We start from the raw sequence: 16430 nt of genomic DNA, 5'->3' as shown, positions 1-16430 counted from the left end.
ACTGAGGCACCCAGGGTCCCCCAAACCTATTTTTTTAAGCAATCTACTTTGTACTTGAAAATGAGAAAGTCTTGTGTGAGGTAGGGTTTTCTGTCGCTCAGAGAACCTTTGAATTGGATAGCAGCTTTGAGTAGGACATTACTTAAATGCATTAGCTAGCAATTTTAGAAAGAAAAAAAAAAACCTAATGATGTTGAACTGTAGAAAAAAATTCCATGACAAGAAAAATCTGATTTTCTACTAATAAATTCCCTGATAGAGGGAACAATGCCAGGAAAGAGAATTGCGGTGATTGGTGCCGGGGTCAGTGGATTAGGGGCCATTAAGATCTGTCTGGAGGAGGGATTGGAGCCCACCTGCTTTGAAGGAACCAATGACATTGGGGGACTGTGGAGATACCAGGTAAGTTTGAATAGACTATGTCACCGCATATGTGATGACATCTTTTCCATATCTGGAAGTAGGAATGCAAAGATATCAGCAGTAACTTATCCTCGACTACCAGCGTAATAATTATTATTTTTATTAGTGCCTACACCTGTGCGTCGAATCCCAATCTTTCCTTCCCCCAAGGATGATGCTCCAACAGTCCTTCCTCCTTACAGAGTCTAACTCCCTGAAGTTCCAGCAGCATTACCTAGTGGGCACACAAGCCCTCCCAGAAAACTGCTCTCACGGCTGTTACCAATCAAAGCTGTCAAATCAGATGGACTTCCTGTGCTGAGTTTTCTTGCTTTCTCAAGGGGATCTAAAAGTGTCAAAAACCAGCTCAGTTTAAAAACCGCGTGTCCCTGGCTTCCGTGATTTCACTCTCTTTTCTCTCTCCTTTTCCAACGCGATAGTTTTCCGCTTGGCCTCTCAACGTGGCTGATTGTGGTTCTATTCTCGATCCTCTGGTCTTCTACCTTTTGCAAGTCCCTTGGGATTCTTCCGTATCACCCCACCTTGGCTTCCAGCTGCCACATACATGCTAATGCTTGATCTATCTGTAGATTTTGATCTTCATCCTAATAATATATATGTGCTAGTAAGGGCAGCTAACACTAACTGTCCCACAGACAAACTCTGAAATCTCCAGGACTTAGCACAATAACGGCTTCTGTCCCGCATCATAGTCTGATGTGACTAAGCGGTTCTTTTCCAACTTAGAGTTATGCCCCTTGACCATGCGACCTCCAAGATTGCCATGTGGGGATAAAAGAAAGGTAATCTCTGGGATGTCTCACCCACACCTAGTTGGCTTTTTAGGTCTATTTTTTTTTTTTTTTTTTTTTTTTTTTTTTTTTTTTTGGGAAGAACAATTCCCTGCATTACATTCCCAGTTTCAAGTTTTGGGGGTAGTTTCCCTTTTTCTTTTTTTTTTTTTTTTTTTTTTAAGTTTATTTTTTTATTTTGAGAGAGACAGACAGAGTGAGCAGGGGAGGGGCAAAGAGAGAGAGAGAGAGAGAGAGAAAGAGAATCCCAAGCAGGCTCCATGTGTCAGCACAAAGCCTGACGCGGGGCTCAAACTCAGGAGCCCTGAGATCATGACCTGAGCCAAAACCAACAGTAGGATGCTTAACTGACTGAGCCATCCAGGTGCCCCAGTTTCCATGTTACTGGTTGGACCTTAACCAATACAGGCCTGTCTCTAGGAAAGCTTCTCCAGCCTCCACGCCCGATGTCTACAGCACCCTGTGCACACAGGCTATTAGTCATATCGCACTATATGCACCTGTTGAGGTGTGTAAGGTTTTTAAGCATTTTTTTGTGCACGATTTGGTCTTCACAATAACTCCGTGAGAGAGGCAAGCACTTATCTGCAGGCGAAGAAATAGATTCAGAGAAATGATTTGATGTCAGGTTCCCTATCCAAGCCAGACAATGATATATCTCCAGGACCACATCAGAATGCCACAAAATACCACATCATGTCATCTGATTTCATCTGATACCCATCTTTTAAGCTTTCACTCATAAAAAATGCTGCTTATATTTGCAGAAGCTATCCTTCTCAGAAGGGATATTTTTATATATGAGTGTTCACTACAATGGCATTTATTAAACAATACTCTTCATTTTGAGGGAGAAAACACATATTTTGATCTGTTCTTAAAGTTGATGTGATTTAGCAGGAATTAGATTCCATATTTTCTGGATTCAAGTTTAGAATATTCATAGTACATGTATTACTGATTCTTTATTTCACCAATAATATACAAAAGATGAAAAAAATAACCTCCTCCCCAATTGTGTTTTCTGCGTACATATATTAAAATGACTATATTTTAAGATTATAATAAATTCTTCCCGGGAGAAAACAACATATTTTAAGTGGTGGTGTATTTCTTTTCTTAGCCTTAAATCACTTAAGTGTCTAGCCTTAGTTTCAAAAAAAATCAGGAATGGTTGCTAACACACATAACAGATATTATGTGCTATATGGACTCCTGAAAAATTAGCATGATAATGTGCTTCACAAGATTGAATTAGGTAATGTATATAAAAAACTCTTTAGGGGTGCCTGGGTGGCTCGGTTGGTTGGGTGTCCAACTTCGGGTCAGGTCATGATCTCACAGTTTGTGAGTTCGAGCCTTGCGTTAGGTGCCGACAGTTAGGACCCTGGACCCTGCTTCAAATTCTGTGTCTCCTCTCTCTCTTCCCCTCCCCAGCTTGTGCTCTATCTGTCTGTCTGTCTGTCTGTCTCTCAAAAATGGATGAACATTAAAAAAAGTTTTTTTAACTCTTTATGAACTGTAACATATTGTAAATTGCTAAAATACAATATACCTATCTGTATGCATATAGATAAGTAGATAATAGAGGTTCTGAAAGATTGAGAAACTGAGACCAAAAGCATATATATCAAAACATTTAAAGTGATCATCAAGTTGGCGAGGATGTGAAGAAAGGAGAACCTTCTTACATTGTTGGTGGGATGTAAACTGGTGCAGCCACTCTAGAAAACAGTATGGAGGTTCCTTAAATAGTTAAAAATAGAACCACCCTATGATCCAGCAATTACACTACTAAGTATTCACCCAAAGGATACAAAAATTCAGATTCAAAGGAGTACACACATCCCGATGTTTATAGCAGCATTATCAACAATTGCCAAACTATGCAAAGAGTCCAAATGTCCATCAACTAATGAATGGATAAAGATGTAACATGTACACACACACACACACACACACACACACACTGGAATATTACTCAGCCATCAAAAGGAATGAAACCTTGCCATTTGCAACAATGTGGATGGAACTGGAGGGTATTCTGCTAAGTGAAATAAGTCAATCAGAAAGACAAATAGCACATGATTCCACTCATATGTGGAATTTAAGAAACAAAACAAATTAATATATGGAAAGGGGGAAAAAAGAGACAGGGAGACAAACCCTAAGAGATTCTTTTTTTAAAAAAAATTTTTTTTAATGTTTTTTATTTATTTTTGGGACAGAGAGAGACAGAGCATGAACGGGGGAGGGGCAGAGAGAGAGGGAGACACAGAATCCGAAACAGGCTCTAGGCTCCGAGCCATCAGCCCAGAGCCTGACGCGGGGCTCGAACTCACAGACCGCGAGATCGTGACCTGGCTAAAGTCGGACGCTTAACCGACTGTGCCACCCAGACGCCCCAAACCCTAAGAGATTCTTAATGATAGAGAACAAACTGAGGGTTGGTGGAGGGAAGGAGGTGGGGGGAACGGGTTAAATGGGGGATGGGCATTAAGGAGGGCACTTGTGATGAGCACTGGGTGTTGTATATAAGTGATAAATCACTATATTCTAAATTCTACTCCTGAAACCAATATTACACTATATGTTAACTACCTAGAATTTAAATAAAAATTTGGAAAAAAAGAAAAAGAAAATGATCATCAAGAATGATATTCGTCTTGGGGCGCCTGGGTGGCGCAGTCGGTTAAGCGTCCGACTTCAGCCAGGTCACGATCTCGCGGTCCGTGAGTTCGAGCCCCGCGTCAGGCTCTGGGCTGATGGCTCAGAGCCTGGAGCCTGTTTCGGATTCTGTGTCTCCCTCTCTCTCTGCCCCTCCCCCATTCATGCTCTGTCTCTCTCTGTCCCAAAAATAAATAAAAAACGTTGAAAAAAAATTAAAAAAAAAAAAAAGAATGATATTCGTCTCTGATTTTCTATAAAATTGTAATAAACATTTGATGCTTTTGGAATTAGAAAAAAATCATCAATTAAAAAAAGGAGGGAAAAAAGAAAGCCAAATGTACTAACACTCTGTATTCTTTTCTGTCACTACAAACAGCATGGACTTCTTGGATATCCTCTGGCCAGGACTCTGACCCCTCTGAGCTCAGTGGGCAGAGAGGCAGCCCCAACTTCCTCTGATGACTTTCACTCTCTGGTATTCTACATACAGTTTTCTTTTCAGGTTGCTTCCATCTTTTCATATTCTCCTCTTTGTTCCTCAACAAAATTATCTGTTGTTTTAAACTAAGACAAGGTAACTTATCTCTTCGTGAAGGTACTGGAAAAGCAACTTTACTTTCTTTGAAGGAATTCATCCCAGGAGCCTCATAATTTGACAAATGAAGGATTGATTTTTTTTTTTTAATGTTACTCTTGTATTCTAAAAGATGGGAAGTATCTTCTTTTTCCTGGCAGGAGGAGACTACGAGTGGCAGGGCAAGTATCTACAAATCTGCCACCAGCAACACTTTGAAGGAGATGACAACCTACCGCGATTACCCTTCCCCCGATCATTTCCTCAACTACTTGCACAATTCCAGAATCATGGAGTACCTCAGGATGTATGCACAACACTTTGACCTAACGAAGCACATCCGGTTTCTGGTAAATGGAGCCGGGAACACTCAGCATATGCAGAACCTTCTTGGTAGAGTCCAGAACCAGGCTAAGTGAGGGGCAGCAAGGCACAGGCATTCAATCTTGGAGGGGAGCCCTGTGTGCCTCTCTGGTGGAGTCAGCAGGACCTTCCATCCTTACTTCCTTCTGGAAAAGGTACGATGGGTTGGCTGAAAACGCCAGACGGTGCACCTGGTGTTGGCTCACCGTCAACTACATTCAGGGCCACAGCTGGGGACGTGCTGGCTTACGTCTCTACTTAAAAAGGTCTTGGTAGGAAAATCAGCTATAAAGAAACTCTTTCAGAAAACCCCGAGGGAGAGTAGCTATAACCAACCTTACTCAATGAGGCCAAAAGTTCTGGGACAGGAGGCAGCCAGGAAGAGAGGCCACATGTCCAAATTTGTCTCATTCCCAGTCAAAGGTGGACAGCGTGAGGAAGCGCTCCGATTTCTCTTGCACGGACGTCCTGGTCGAGACCACAGGGAAGCAGGAATCCTATGTCTTTGATGGGATTATGGTGTGTGGTGGTCTTTACACCGGTCCCATCTTGCCACTCCAGAACTTTCCAGGTATGTCATATGGAGCGTTAAGGCACTGGTGCTATGAGGTTTTATCATTGTTGCTGTTGTTATTCTCGAAGAAAGTTCGTCACTCAGAAAGTCACCCTATTTTCAAAAGAAACATTATTTTTTTCTGATTATAAAGTAATGCATGCTCTTATGGGGTCCATTCAAATAATACATAATATTATAAAATCAAAAATTGAAATTACTAATACCTATTGCCACAAGTTCTGGGTTATTTTCAGAGAAAAGCGTTACATTTTTCCACAACTAACAAGCAAAATGTGGGAATTGTTGTGTGTTGGCAATAGTTTGGAGTCAATATGGGGCTCCTGACTGGCTCATTTGGAAAAGCGTGTGACTCTTGATCTTGGGGTCATGAGTTTGAGCCCCACGTTGGGTGTAGAGATTACTTAAATGAATAAAAAACTGAAAAAAATAGTTTGGAATAAATAGTAGGATCAAAGCTACAGAAAATATATTAAGATTTAGCTTATATATATATATATATATATATATATATATATAAAATTTATTGTCAAGTTAGCTAACATACGGTGTATACAGCGTGCTCTTGGTTTTGGGGGTAGATTCCAGTGACTCATTGCTTACATACAACACCCCGAAGGTGTATGTAGGTACATAGCATGATGAATATAAATAGCCATGTACACATCTTAGAAGTTGCTGCAATGCTATTGTTTACTATCTGGAAGCTTAAGCACCTCGCATATAAGGAATGCTACAGGAATGGTTTACCTACACAGTGCCTCCCTGTTTATCCCTAGGAGCAGGATGCATGCTCAATCTTCTCAAACAGAGCTGAACCTGAGACTCCTTTGGGGATCTTAGAAGATTCTAGATGCCCCCCACTTTCACTGCTGTGTGTGTCTGTTTCCCAGTGTCTGAGAAGACAAGGAAGGTTTAAATGGGTCGAGAGAAATCTCTTGGTTAGTTGATTCGAAATTTAAATATTCCTGTATTCATCATTCAACAGTCATTCAAGAAATACCTGTTGGGCACCAAGAGTCCAGAGGCTCAGCAGAGAACGAAACAAGCAAAACCCCTGCCCGCAAGGAGCATGCGGACGGCAGATGGACACAGACAAAAATGGGATAAATATGGGGAGGTGGTAACTGTGGGAAAGGGGAGGAGTTTGGGGATGAGGGTGCGATGCAAGGTTAGATGAAGTGGCCAGGGAAGGTTTCCGTGAGAAAGGGACATTTGAGCAAACGCCCAGAGGAGTTGAGGAAGTGATGCAGATATCTGGAGAAGGCGCCCCGTGCAGGAAGAACATCAGGTGCAAAGGCCGTGATGGGGGAGTGTGCCTCCCAGATCCAGTGTGGTGGGAGGAGCGGATGGGGTAGGCAGGAGATGACGTCGGAGAGTGAAGGGGGGGGGGCATTGTTTGCACTCTGGCCTTGAGCGAGGTAAGAGCTGTTAGGAGGTGTTGAGCCCAGTAGAGGCGTGCTCTCATCTCTTTAGCTGCTGTGCTCAGAAGAGTCGGGGAAGGAGGTAGTACAGATGGAAGCGGGGGGAGCAGGGAGGAGGCTCTTGCGCTAATTCAGGGGAGACATGATGGTAGTTTGGACCAGGTGGGTGGCAGTGGAGACATAAAGAAGTGCTTGGGTCTTGAATAGAGTTTGAACATAGAGATGATAGAATTTGCTGATGGGCCAGAACTGAGATGTAGCAGGGAGGTATCGACGGTACCTTGCACGTCATCGGTCCCAGCAATTGAGTTGCCACTTCCTGCGACAGGGGACGATGCAGGAGACGCTGATTCTGCCTGCATGAGGGAGAAAGACGGAGGGGACCACGAAGCAACAAGGCTGAAGAGATGTTCCCTGAAAATAGGAGAGCGTGGGCCGGGACTGAAGATACTTAAAGAAGAGTATTAAACTTATTTCTCAAGTACTTACTATTTAGGAACATTTTAACAGATCTGATACCTTTCCTATGAGCTGGGTGAAACCATACCCATCGCAATGTCCCTAGTAGTAAAAAAAAAAAAAAAAAAAAAAAAAAAAAAAAAAAGCTGACCTTCATGCCTACATTTGTTTGACCTCAAAACCCCCTCACAGTTTGGCCCACAGGGCAAGGGATTCATTTCAGAGTTGAAGAGAAATATTTTCTCCTGGGGAAGGGAGACAGAAAAAGGATGGATGAAAACACAGTAACTTTTAGGTGTTGGGAAACTCCCTGAAGATCTTTGCTGTTCCATAAACGTGAGGGAAAAAAAAGTTATCTTCAGGAATGAGATGAATCGCAGTGGGCCCGAGGGGAGGGGAAATGACTGATGAGAAATTTTATGGACTACGCAACTCGGAAAGATGGAGTTTGGGAACAATTAGATCCATGCCAGGAGTTCGCTAGGTGAGGACTGAAGAACTTCCAAAGGAAAGCTGAGATCTTAGATCAGATTCTGTAGGGGAAAAGAAACAGGGCAAGGACTGACCCACAGTCAGGACTGACTAGGGCTGTCCAGTGTCACAAGAGGAGCAAACGAAGCCCATATGTGCAGACCCCAGTGTTGCTTAAAAAATGAAATACTGTCAGGGCACCTGGGTGGCTCAGTCAGTTGAGCGACCGACCTCGGCTCAGGTCATGATCTCGCAGTTTGTGAGATCGAGCCTCGCATCGGGCTCTGTGCTGACAGCTCAGAGCCTGGAGTTTCCGTCCGATTCTGTGTCTCCCTCTCTCTCTGCCCCTTCCCCGCTCATACTCTGTCTCTCTCTGTCTCTCAAAAATGAATACATGTTAAAAAAAATTTTTTTTAAATAAATAAATAAATGAAATACTGCGAAATCAACCAGCTTTTATGGCTTTGCCACATGAGGTTTCTATTTGTCAGAGGAAATTTTTAGGCAAAAATATTAAGTTCCTACATTATTTTAGCTTCAGATCCTATAGGTGATGTTGGAGTGTTTGTCCCCAGTAGTAAAGCAGAGTGAGTAGTGCTGGTGGGAAGGGTGTGCTGGGCCTAGCCTGAGTGGAAACATCTAGACAAGGGTGAAGCTTGGGTTGGGAAAGCAAGACAGAAAGTGGGTCCAAAGCAGTAATGGTAAATAACAAGGATGAAGGAAAAGGAAGATGCATTACTTAAATAGGAGCCTAACTCACCATTGAAGGCTTGGCAAGGAATAGGTAAGTAAAACGGAGGCAGAAATTAGATGTCTGATTTGTTTAGAAACCTGATAATTTGTTTAAGCTTGGAATTTATGATCTAGAACAAAAATGTTTGAGGATTTATTCTCTCTGATGATGTTGGGCAGATAATCTGCAGGCCAGCATCAGTAAAACAGCAAATGAGAGGTTTAAATAGGATGGACTTTGAATTAAATAATAAGCTTTAAAAAATAATATAGGGGCACCTGGGTGGCTTAGTTGGTTGAGTATCTGACTTGATTTTGGTTCAGGTCATGATCTCAAGATTCATGGGATCAAGCCCCTCATCAGGTTCTGTGCTTATAGCACAGAGCCTACTTGGGATTCTCTCTCTCCCTCTCTCTGCCCCTCCTCCTCCCTCTTTTCTTAAAATAAACAAACAAACAGGGGTGCCTGGGTGGCTTGGTCGGTTAAGCGTCCGGCTTCGGCTCAGGTCATGATTTCGTGGTCCGTGAGTTTGAGCCCCGCGTCGGCTCTGTGCTGATCGCTCAGAGCCTGGAACCTGTTTCAGATTCTGTGTCTCCCTCTCTCTCTGCCCCTCCCCTGTTCATGCTCTGTCTCTCTCTGTCTCAAAAATAAATAAACGTTAAAAAAAATAAAAATAAACAAACAAACATACATACATACATACATACATAAAGACCAATGGTTGAGTAATTCTATTCTTGCCCACAGGAATCAACAGGTTCAAAGGTCAATATATCCACAGCTGTGAATACAGGAGCCCAGAGAAATTTCAGGGGAAGAAAATCATTGTGGTTGGCATTGGAAATTCTGGAGCTGACTTGGCAATTGAGCTCAGTCATGTAGCTTCACAGGTTTGGTTCCTAAAATTCTCTTTCCTGAGATGCACCCTTCCCACTGCCCTCTGAGATGTTGGCATTGCATGAAGTGTGTGTGGTGCCTACCCACACACTGCTTCAATCCTGATTGTTAATTACCTCTTCATACTCGTTTTCTTGGTAGCAATCTTGATAATACATTTAAAAAATGAGAATTGAATAAAAATCGATATTTCAAACTTTAGTGACCACCATATTATTTTCACCAGAGAGTGTCAGCTTCACTGGTACAGCCATGAGTTAAAAAAATGAACTGTATCAAGGGTGCCTGGGTGGCTCAGTCGGTTAAGCATCCGACTTCAGGTCAGGTCATGATCTCACAGTTCATGAGTTCGAGCCCCGTGTTGGGCTCTGTGTTGACAGCTCAGAGCCTGGAGCCTGCTTCAGATTCTGTGTCTCCCTCTCTCTCCACCCTTCCTCTGCTCGCACTCTGTCTCTGTATCTCTCAAAAATAAATAAATGTTAAAAAAATATATTTAAAAAAAATGAACTATATCAGAAAACCACTTTAAATCCTTTTATTTTTCACTGATATGACACTTGATACATCTCCCAACTCTGATTCCTTCCATACCTAGATTTCTAGGGATACATAGTAACCAAGTACGTATTCCAAATTCTATAATGTCATAATTAGCAGATGGATGGGATCTTGCATGTCAATCTGTTGACCTCTAGTCATCTTACATCATTGTGTTTGTCCAGGATCTGCAATGTAAGAGATGGCAAGCATCAAACACTGCTTTGGGGAAAACGCAAGAGGGATAGTGAGTGAGACCCAGAGGAAAGCTGAGGGAGATTTCTGGAACTATAAGCCATAAGCCAAATGTGTCTGTTTGCGTGAGTGTGTGTGATTATATCTGTCTGTCTATCTGTCTTTGAGGACAGAGGAACTCTTCAAGCTAACAAGGCAAGAGAGTTCTTATCCATCTCTCATGAGCCAAATGAGAGACATCTGAAAAACTGAGAAAGGAAAGTCTTACACTGTGAGGCATCTATATTTCATTTATCTGCATTCTCTCCCAGGTGTATCTCAGCACAAGGCAGGGTGCATGGATTTGGAACCGTGTCTGGGATAATGGAATGCCCATGGACACTGTTCTCTTCACTCATTTTAAGACCATCCTCAACAAATTTTACCCTACATTCTTAATCAACAGATGGGCAGAGAATAAATTAAACGCTCGATTTAACCATGACGTTTATGGCTTACTACCTAAACACAGGTATGTTCTAGGTTTTTTAAAAACTAATTTTGGGGTGCCTGGGTGGCTCAGTCAGTTGGGTGTCTGACTTCAGCTCAGGTCATGATCTCACTGTCCGTGGGTTCAAGCCCCACATCATGCTCTGTGCTGACAGCCTGGAGCCTGCTTCAGATTCTGTGTCTCCCTCTCTCTCTGCCCCTCCTCTGCTCAAGCTCTGTCTCTGTCTCTCTCAAAAAAAATAAATAAACATTAAAAAAAAAAAAAAACTAATTTTGCCTCTGTCTTTTAACCCTGGTATAGTTAAGTATTTTCTTTCTTTCTTTTTTACATTGGTAAAATGCAATCCCTATCTCCTATCTGTTATGAGGTATAAATGTGTAAGCACAAAAAATTGTGTACAGTGTGGATAAATTTAATAAATATTTCTGAGTTCCTACTATGGTCACGTATGTTTCTGGATACTGGGAGTAGAATAAGGACAAGGTCAGGTGGAATCTTAGCTCTTGCTGGACCTCCTTTCTGGTAGGGGAGAAACCAACCAGGGGATAATGCAATGACGTGGAGTCATATGTGCTATAACAAACAGTAAGAAGAGTTGGGGAGAGGAATCTTTTCTAGATGGGGTGGTTCTGGAATGCATATATGATGAGAAAGCATTTGAATGGGACCTGAAGGACGTGAGGAAGCAAGACCTGAAAGAATGTCTAAGATGAGAATATCATTCTGGGCAGAAGAAACACAAGTTCAAAGGCTGGATGGAATGAGCAAGGAACCAACCCAGTGTAGAGACTGTTGGGGGAGGGGAAGTGGTAAGAAATATATTCACAGATGTAAGCAGGAGCCAGATCACAGGGGGATTTTTAGGGTTAGGGCATGGTCATAGCTTTCGATTTCATTTTTGGTGAAATAGAAACCCATCAGGATATAATTCTACGTTTTCAAAGGATCCCTCAGGTTGCCGAGTGGAGGGGAAATTATAGGGAGGCTGGGGTAGAAGCAGGGAGACTACTAAGTATTAAATGATGTCAGTAAAGCTTATAAAAGTGGTATGTAGGTTCTCGAAATAAATGGAAATCAGAATATGATCTAATTTTCCTATTCTAGTATGAACACTTCCACCAATTGCTTTTAAAAAATCTCTCCCCAAAAAAATGGTTTCCAAGAAATTAGATGTCAATATTATCATTGGCATAAACTTATGTACCATTGCAAAATCTTCTCTTTGCATATAATAAGTATTAAATAAATGCTATTGGCATTCTAATAAGTACAGGATATTTATTCAGTAAACAATTCAGAAAAAGTATTGACTTAAAGAAATTTTTTATAAAACAAAAATGCAAGTTTTTTTTTTCTTTAGCTCAACCAAAAAATATTTGAAATATTTTTGAGCTCAACTCCTATCCCAAAAGACATATTAATTTTCCTGAATTTCAATTTTTATTCTTCAGACTTCTCAGTCATCAAGCTACTTGTGGTGATGATCTACCCAATCACATAATATCTGGAAGAGTTCTGATAAAATCAGATGTTAGGGAGTTCACAGAGATGTCAGCCATCTTCGGAGATGGAACAGAAGAGGACCTTGATGTTGTTATTTTTGCCACAGGATATACTTTCTCTTTTCCCTTTTTGGAAAACAATGCAACAGTTCTGGACAGCCAGCACTCCATGTTTAAATTTGTCTTCCCCCCCTCAACTAGAGAAACCAACACTAGCTTTCATTGGCATTCTCCAGCCAGTGGGAGCCACCATTCCCACATCGGAACTCCAGAGCTGATGGGCCATGCGTGTATTCAAGGGTATGCGGTGACCTTATGCATATTTGGAAAAGGTGACCACCCAAAGAGGTGATTTCAGAGGCATTGCAAAGGTCTTCTGCTGCAAAACATATGTGAAGGTAACCTTTACAGTATCCGAAATTGTACTGCTTCGTATTTGTTATGTTAGTGTTTGATGGCTATTTAACCTCTAGGATTCCCATGAAAAATGGAGATTAAAAAAACTACCTTAAACTACCATCAAGTGACAACTTATTGGCAAATAATTCTTCAGAGCACGTTAGGGCAGTACTTAGTAGAGGAAGTGATGGAAGTAGAAGAAAGAGCTCAACCTAAAGTATAGATGGGAAATAATGGCTATGCTACTTCTCAATTGTTGCTAGAACAACTCTGGAACGAGCCTAAATTAAAGGGAGCATTTTTTCGCCTCTCACGTTCAAAATAAAAGAGGACAGGCAGAGTCACAGAATTATGAATGGTAAATTATGTGAATTATGTGAACTACAGCCGAATCACCAAGTAACTGGGGTAGCACCACAGCACAATGAAAAGAGTAAGAGCTCTGTACCAAGACAAACCTGGGATTAAAACCCAGCTCCCCCAGCGGTACCTGGTGGCTCAGTCGGCTAACCCTCTGACTTCAGCTCAGGTCATGATCTCACGGTCTGTGGGTTCGAGCCCTTCATTGGGCTCCATACTCAGAGCCTGTTTGGGATTCTCTCTTTCCCTCTTTCTCTGCCCCTCCCTCACTGTGTATTCTCTCTCTCAAAATGAATGAATAAACTTAAAAAGAAAGAAAGAAAGAAAGAAAGAAAGAAAGAAAGAAAGAAAGAGAAAACCCAGCTCCTCCATATCATTAATTCTAAGGTTGAGAATTAATTGATGAAGACAGATTCACAAACTACCTTTTGTCAATCACATTATATTAATTCTGCTCATTTGTTTCTCCTTTAAAAAGTTCCCCATATTTTCCCAGAACATTCTGTGTTTCTCAAAATATAGAATGTCACTCATCAAAGAAATGAGGGAGAATTATAGGAATGTGTCTCCCATGAGTTAAGATGGAAAATTAAGGGGTGCCTGGGTGGCTCAGTCGGTTGAGCGTCCAACTTCAGCTCAGGTCATGATCTCACAGTTTGTGAGTTTGAGCCCCATGTTGGGCTCTGTGCTGACAGCTCAAAGCCTGGAACCTGCTTCAGATTCTGTGTCTCCCCCTCTCTCTCTGTTCCTTCCCTGCTCATGCTCTGTCTGTCTGTCTCTCTCTCAAAAATAAATAAACATTCAAAAAAAATTTTTTAAAAGATGGAAAATTAAGAATAAATCTTTGTCCAATGAAAACAAGAGACATTGAGTCACTATTTATTAGTAAATACAATATGTATTTGTAAACAAATTCATAACATAAATGAACAGGGGTAACTCACTATTTAAAGGACAGCCTGACTGGCTTAGTATGTTAAGCATCCAACTCTTGATTTGGGCTCAGGTCATGATCTCACAGTTCATGGGATCAAGCCTCATGGCAGGCTATGCTTTGCCTTGCTTGGGATTCTCCTATGCAGAGCCTGCTTGGGATTCTCTTTCCCTCTCTCTTTGCCCCTCCCCCCACTCCTCTCTCTCTCTCTCTCTCTCTCTCTCTCTATCTCTCAGAAATTAAGCAAATAAACATCTTAAAATATGTGAATAAATAAATCAAGGACAGCCAGAGTGAATGCTCTGATAATGGAAGCACACGCATGCTACTTTTTGTCTTGTCATTTGGGTGTCACTCCCTTCAGTCCATCCTTCTTTGTGGGCTTTGAGGTCTGCTAGTCAAGATGTGAACTCATTAGAGGACATGTCTCTGCATCTGTAAGGCATTTGCGTTGGACGAAACAATGAGTGGAGGGCACACAAGAGGACCTCCTGGATGCAGCTCCCTCACTCTTGTGCTGCCTCACTTAGGATGTTCTCCACCAAAATGACTCTCAAGGTATTCATTTCTTCTGGAATCTCATCTTCTTTCTTTCCTAGGATTGACCAAATTACCTTCGGTGAGTGGCATGATGGCAGACATAAGACAGAAGAGAAAAAAATTTGAAAAAGAGTGAGAAACTTGCTTCTTAGTAAAAGTCAATTGGACGTGTTTAGGTGGAGCTGTTTGCCTATCAAAGATTCTTTCTATTTTTCTCATCATAGAATCTATTTGCCTAGATGAGATCTCAAATTATCAACTTCACCATCTCTTCCTATTATAATACATAATATAAACGTAGGAAATATTTATGGGAAGAATGGGTACAGAATAGTCCAATATGGAAACCTTAGAATCTTGTTTAAAATTCATGTAACACTAGATAAATACAATTACAAATTTATGTCATATCATAGCCTTAGAGCTGCAAAGTGTAAAAAAATGTAAGATGAAACGAAGGGTTGTTTTACTCCTTTAAGGAGTTGGAAAGATAAATCAATGTGAGAAATGAGTTGGTAAATCATTACAGAATCTAATTAAAATACTGACATGAAGTCAGAGGCCCATAGGTTGTATGAAATCTTCTTAATAGAAAATCATTCTCAACCACTGAGGTGGGAAATGTAAGGTATTTCTATGCAACAAATACCTGTTGAGAATTTACAGTGTGAATGTTTACAGCCTGTCTCTAAGACCAAAGGGTTTATCCCGAAAACAGTCAATTATCCAGCAACTGGTTTAAAAGGTCGGCCACGAATTACATTTTAGTAATACTTAAAATCAAATGAATGTCACACATACCTAAATAACTGGCATGTACAATTTCATATTCCCCACCAATTTACCAAAATAAGACTATACCCTGAATGAGAATCCAATGCATGGCCAAAGTACAGGATTTAAGAAAAGAATACCATTAATATGACAACAATCTTCTGAAACCCACCTATTACCATCCAAGACTCTGGGAAGGATTTGAGGATGAAAAATACAGTGTGTGAATATTTTGTTAGAAACCACTGAGAGGAGCGCCTGGGTGGCTCAGTCAGTTAGAGCCTGGGTGGCTCTTGATTTTGGCTCAGGTCGTGATCTTGTGGTTCATGGGATTGAGCCCCATGTCGGGCTCTGTGCTGGAAGTGCTGAGCCTGCCCAGGATTCTCTCTTTCCCTCTCTCTCGCCCCTCCTCTGCTTGTGTGCTCGCTCGCTCGCTCTCTCTCTCAGAAGTAAATAAATAAACAAGAAAAATTTTAAAGAAAAGGAACCACTAAGAAATTACCCGTAGCCATCAGTCCTTTCCCCCATGGGTTATCCCCTCACACAAAGTCCACCGATGTTTAGAGGAAATTATGCTTGGAAGGAAGGAGGTTGTCATCTGACTTGAGGTTTCTGATTGCGGTTTTTTTCCCCTTCTGCTTTCAGATTCCTGAATAATCCTCGCGACACATGCAGAGTGCACTACGTGGAATACATGGATGAGATTGCCTCTGAAATAGGAGCGAAACCCAACCTGCCCTCCATCTTCCTGTGGGATCCAAAGCTGGCTGTAGAAATTTTCTTTGGCCCATGCACGCCTTACCAGTACCACCTGCATGGGGCCAGGGACGTGGGCTGGGGCCCGGAGAGCCATCCTGACCCAGAGAGAGAGGATCATCAAGCCCCTGAGGACTCTAACCCTCATCTGTGACCAGCCTCCATCCTCTGTGCCATTTTGGCTTAAAAGCGCCTGTGCAGCTCTTCTCCTCTTTGCTCTCACCTTAATCATTATTAAAGGATAATCCTATGGTCGTTAGCATATTAGGAGCTGACAGTGACACACACTAATTAAGGAGATTGAGTGTGTTCAAGTGTTTATCTTTCAATTCAGACTAGACCAGTACAACGAATAATTCTAAAATCTCTCTGCGTGAGTATTTTGGCAAAATTGGAGATTTCTTCAACAGAGAGTTCAAATGAAGTGGGTTGTATGAAACTTTGCTTTGGAAGTGAAAAGTTAATTTCCATAATATGGCAGATGTTCTCAGTTACGCCAAGTTCTCCTAGGCCCTCCTTTTATAATAAACACACGGTTTGTCAGCTATTCGCAATTGGCAAATT

General features: G+C 41.6%; 1 protein-coding gene across 1 annotated transcript; it reads left to right on the top strand.

Moving 5' to 3' along the window:
* Positions 1-267: 267 nt before the first annotated feature.
* LOC125925819 (flavin-containing monooxygenase 5-like) lies at positions 268-16111 on the top strand. The gene is given in 10 exon segments (XM_049635063.1): positions 268-402; positions 4620-4808; positions 5239-5392; positions 9230-9372; positions 10423-10622; positions 12053-12290; positions 12292-12403; positions 14396-14468; positions 15756-15924; positions 15926-16111. Coding segments are annotated over 10 exon segments (1599 nt in total).
* The last annotated feature ends 319 nt before the right edge of the window (positions 16112-16430 follow it).

This window comes from Panthera uncia, chromosome F1, assembly GCF_023721935.1.
Source record: "Panthera uncia isolate 11264 chromosome F1, Puncia_PCG_1.0, whole genome shotgun sequence".
NCBI classification, from domain to species: Eukaryota; Metazoa; Chordata; class Mammalia; order Carnivora; family Felidae; genus Panthera; species Panthera uncia.
Note: the sequence above shows the minus strand (reverse complement) of the source record. Positions and strands in the feature narration are given on the sequence as shown.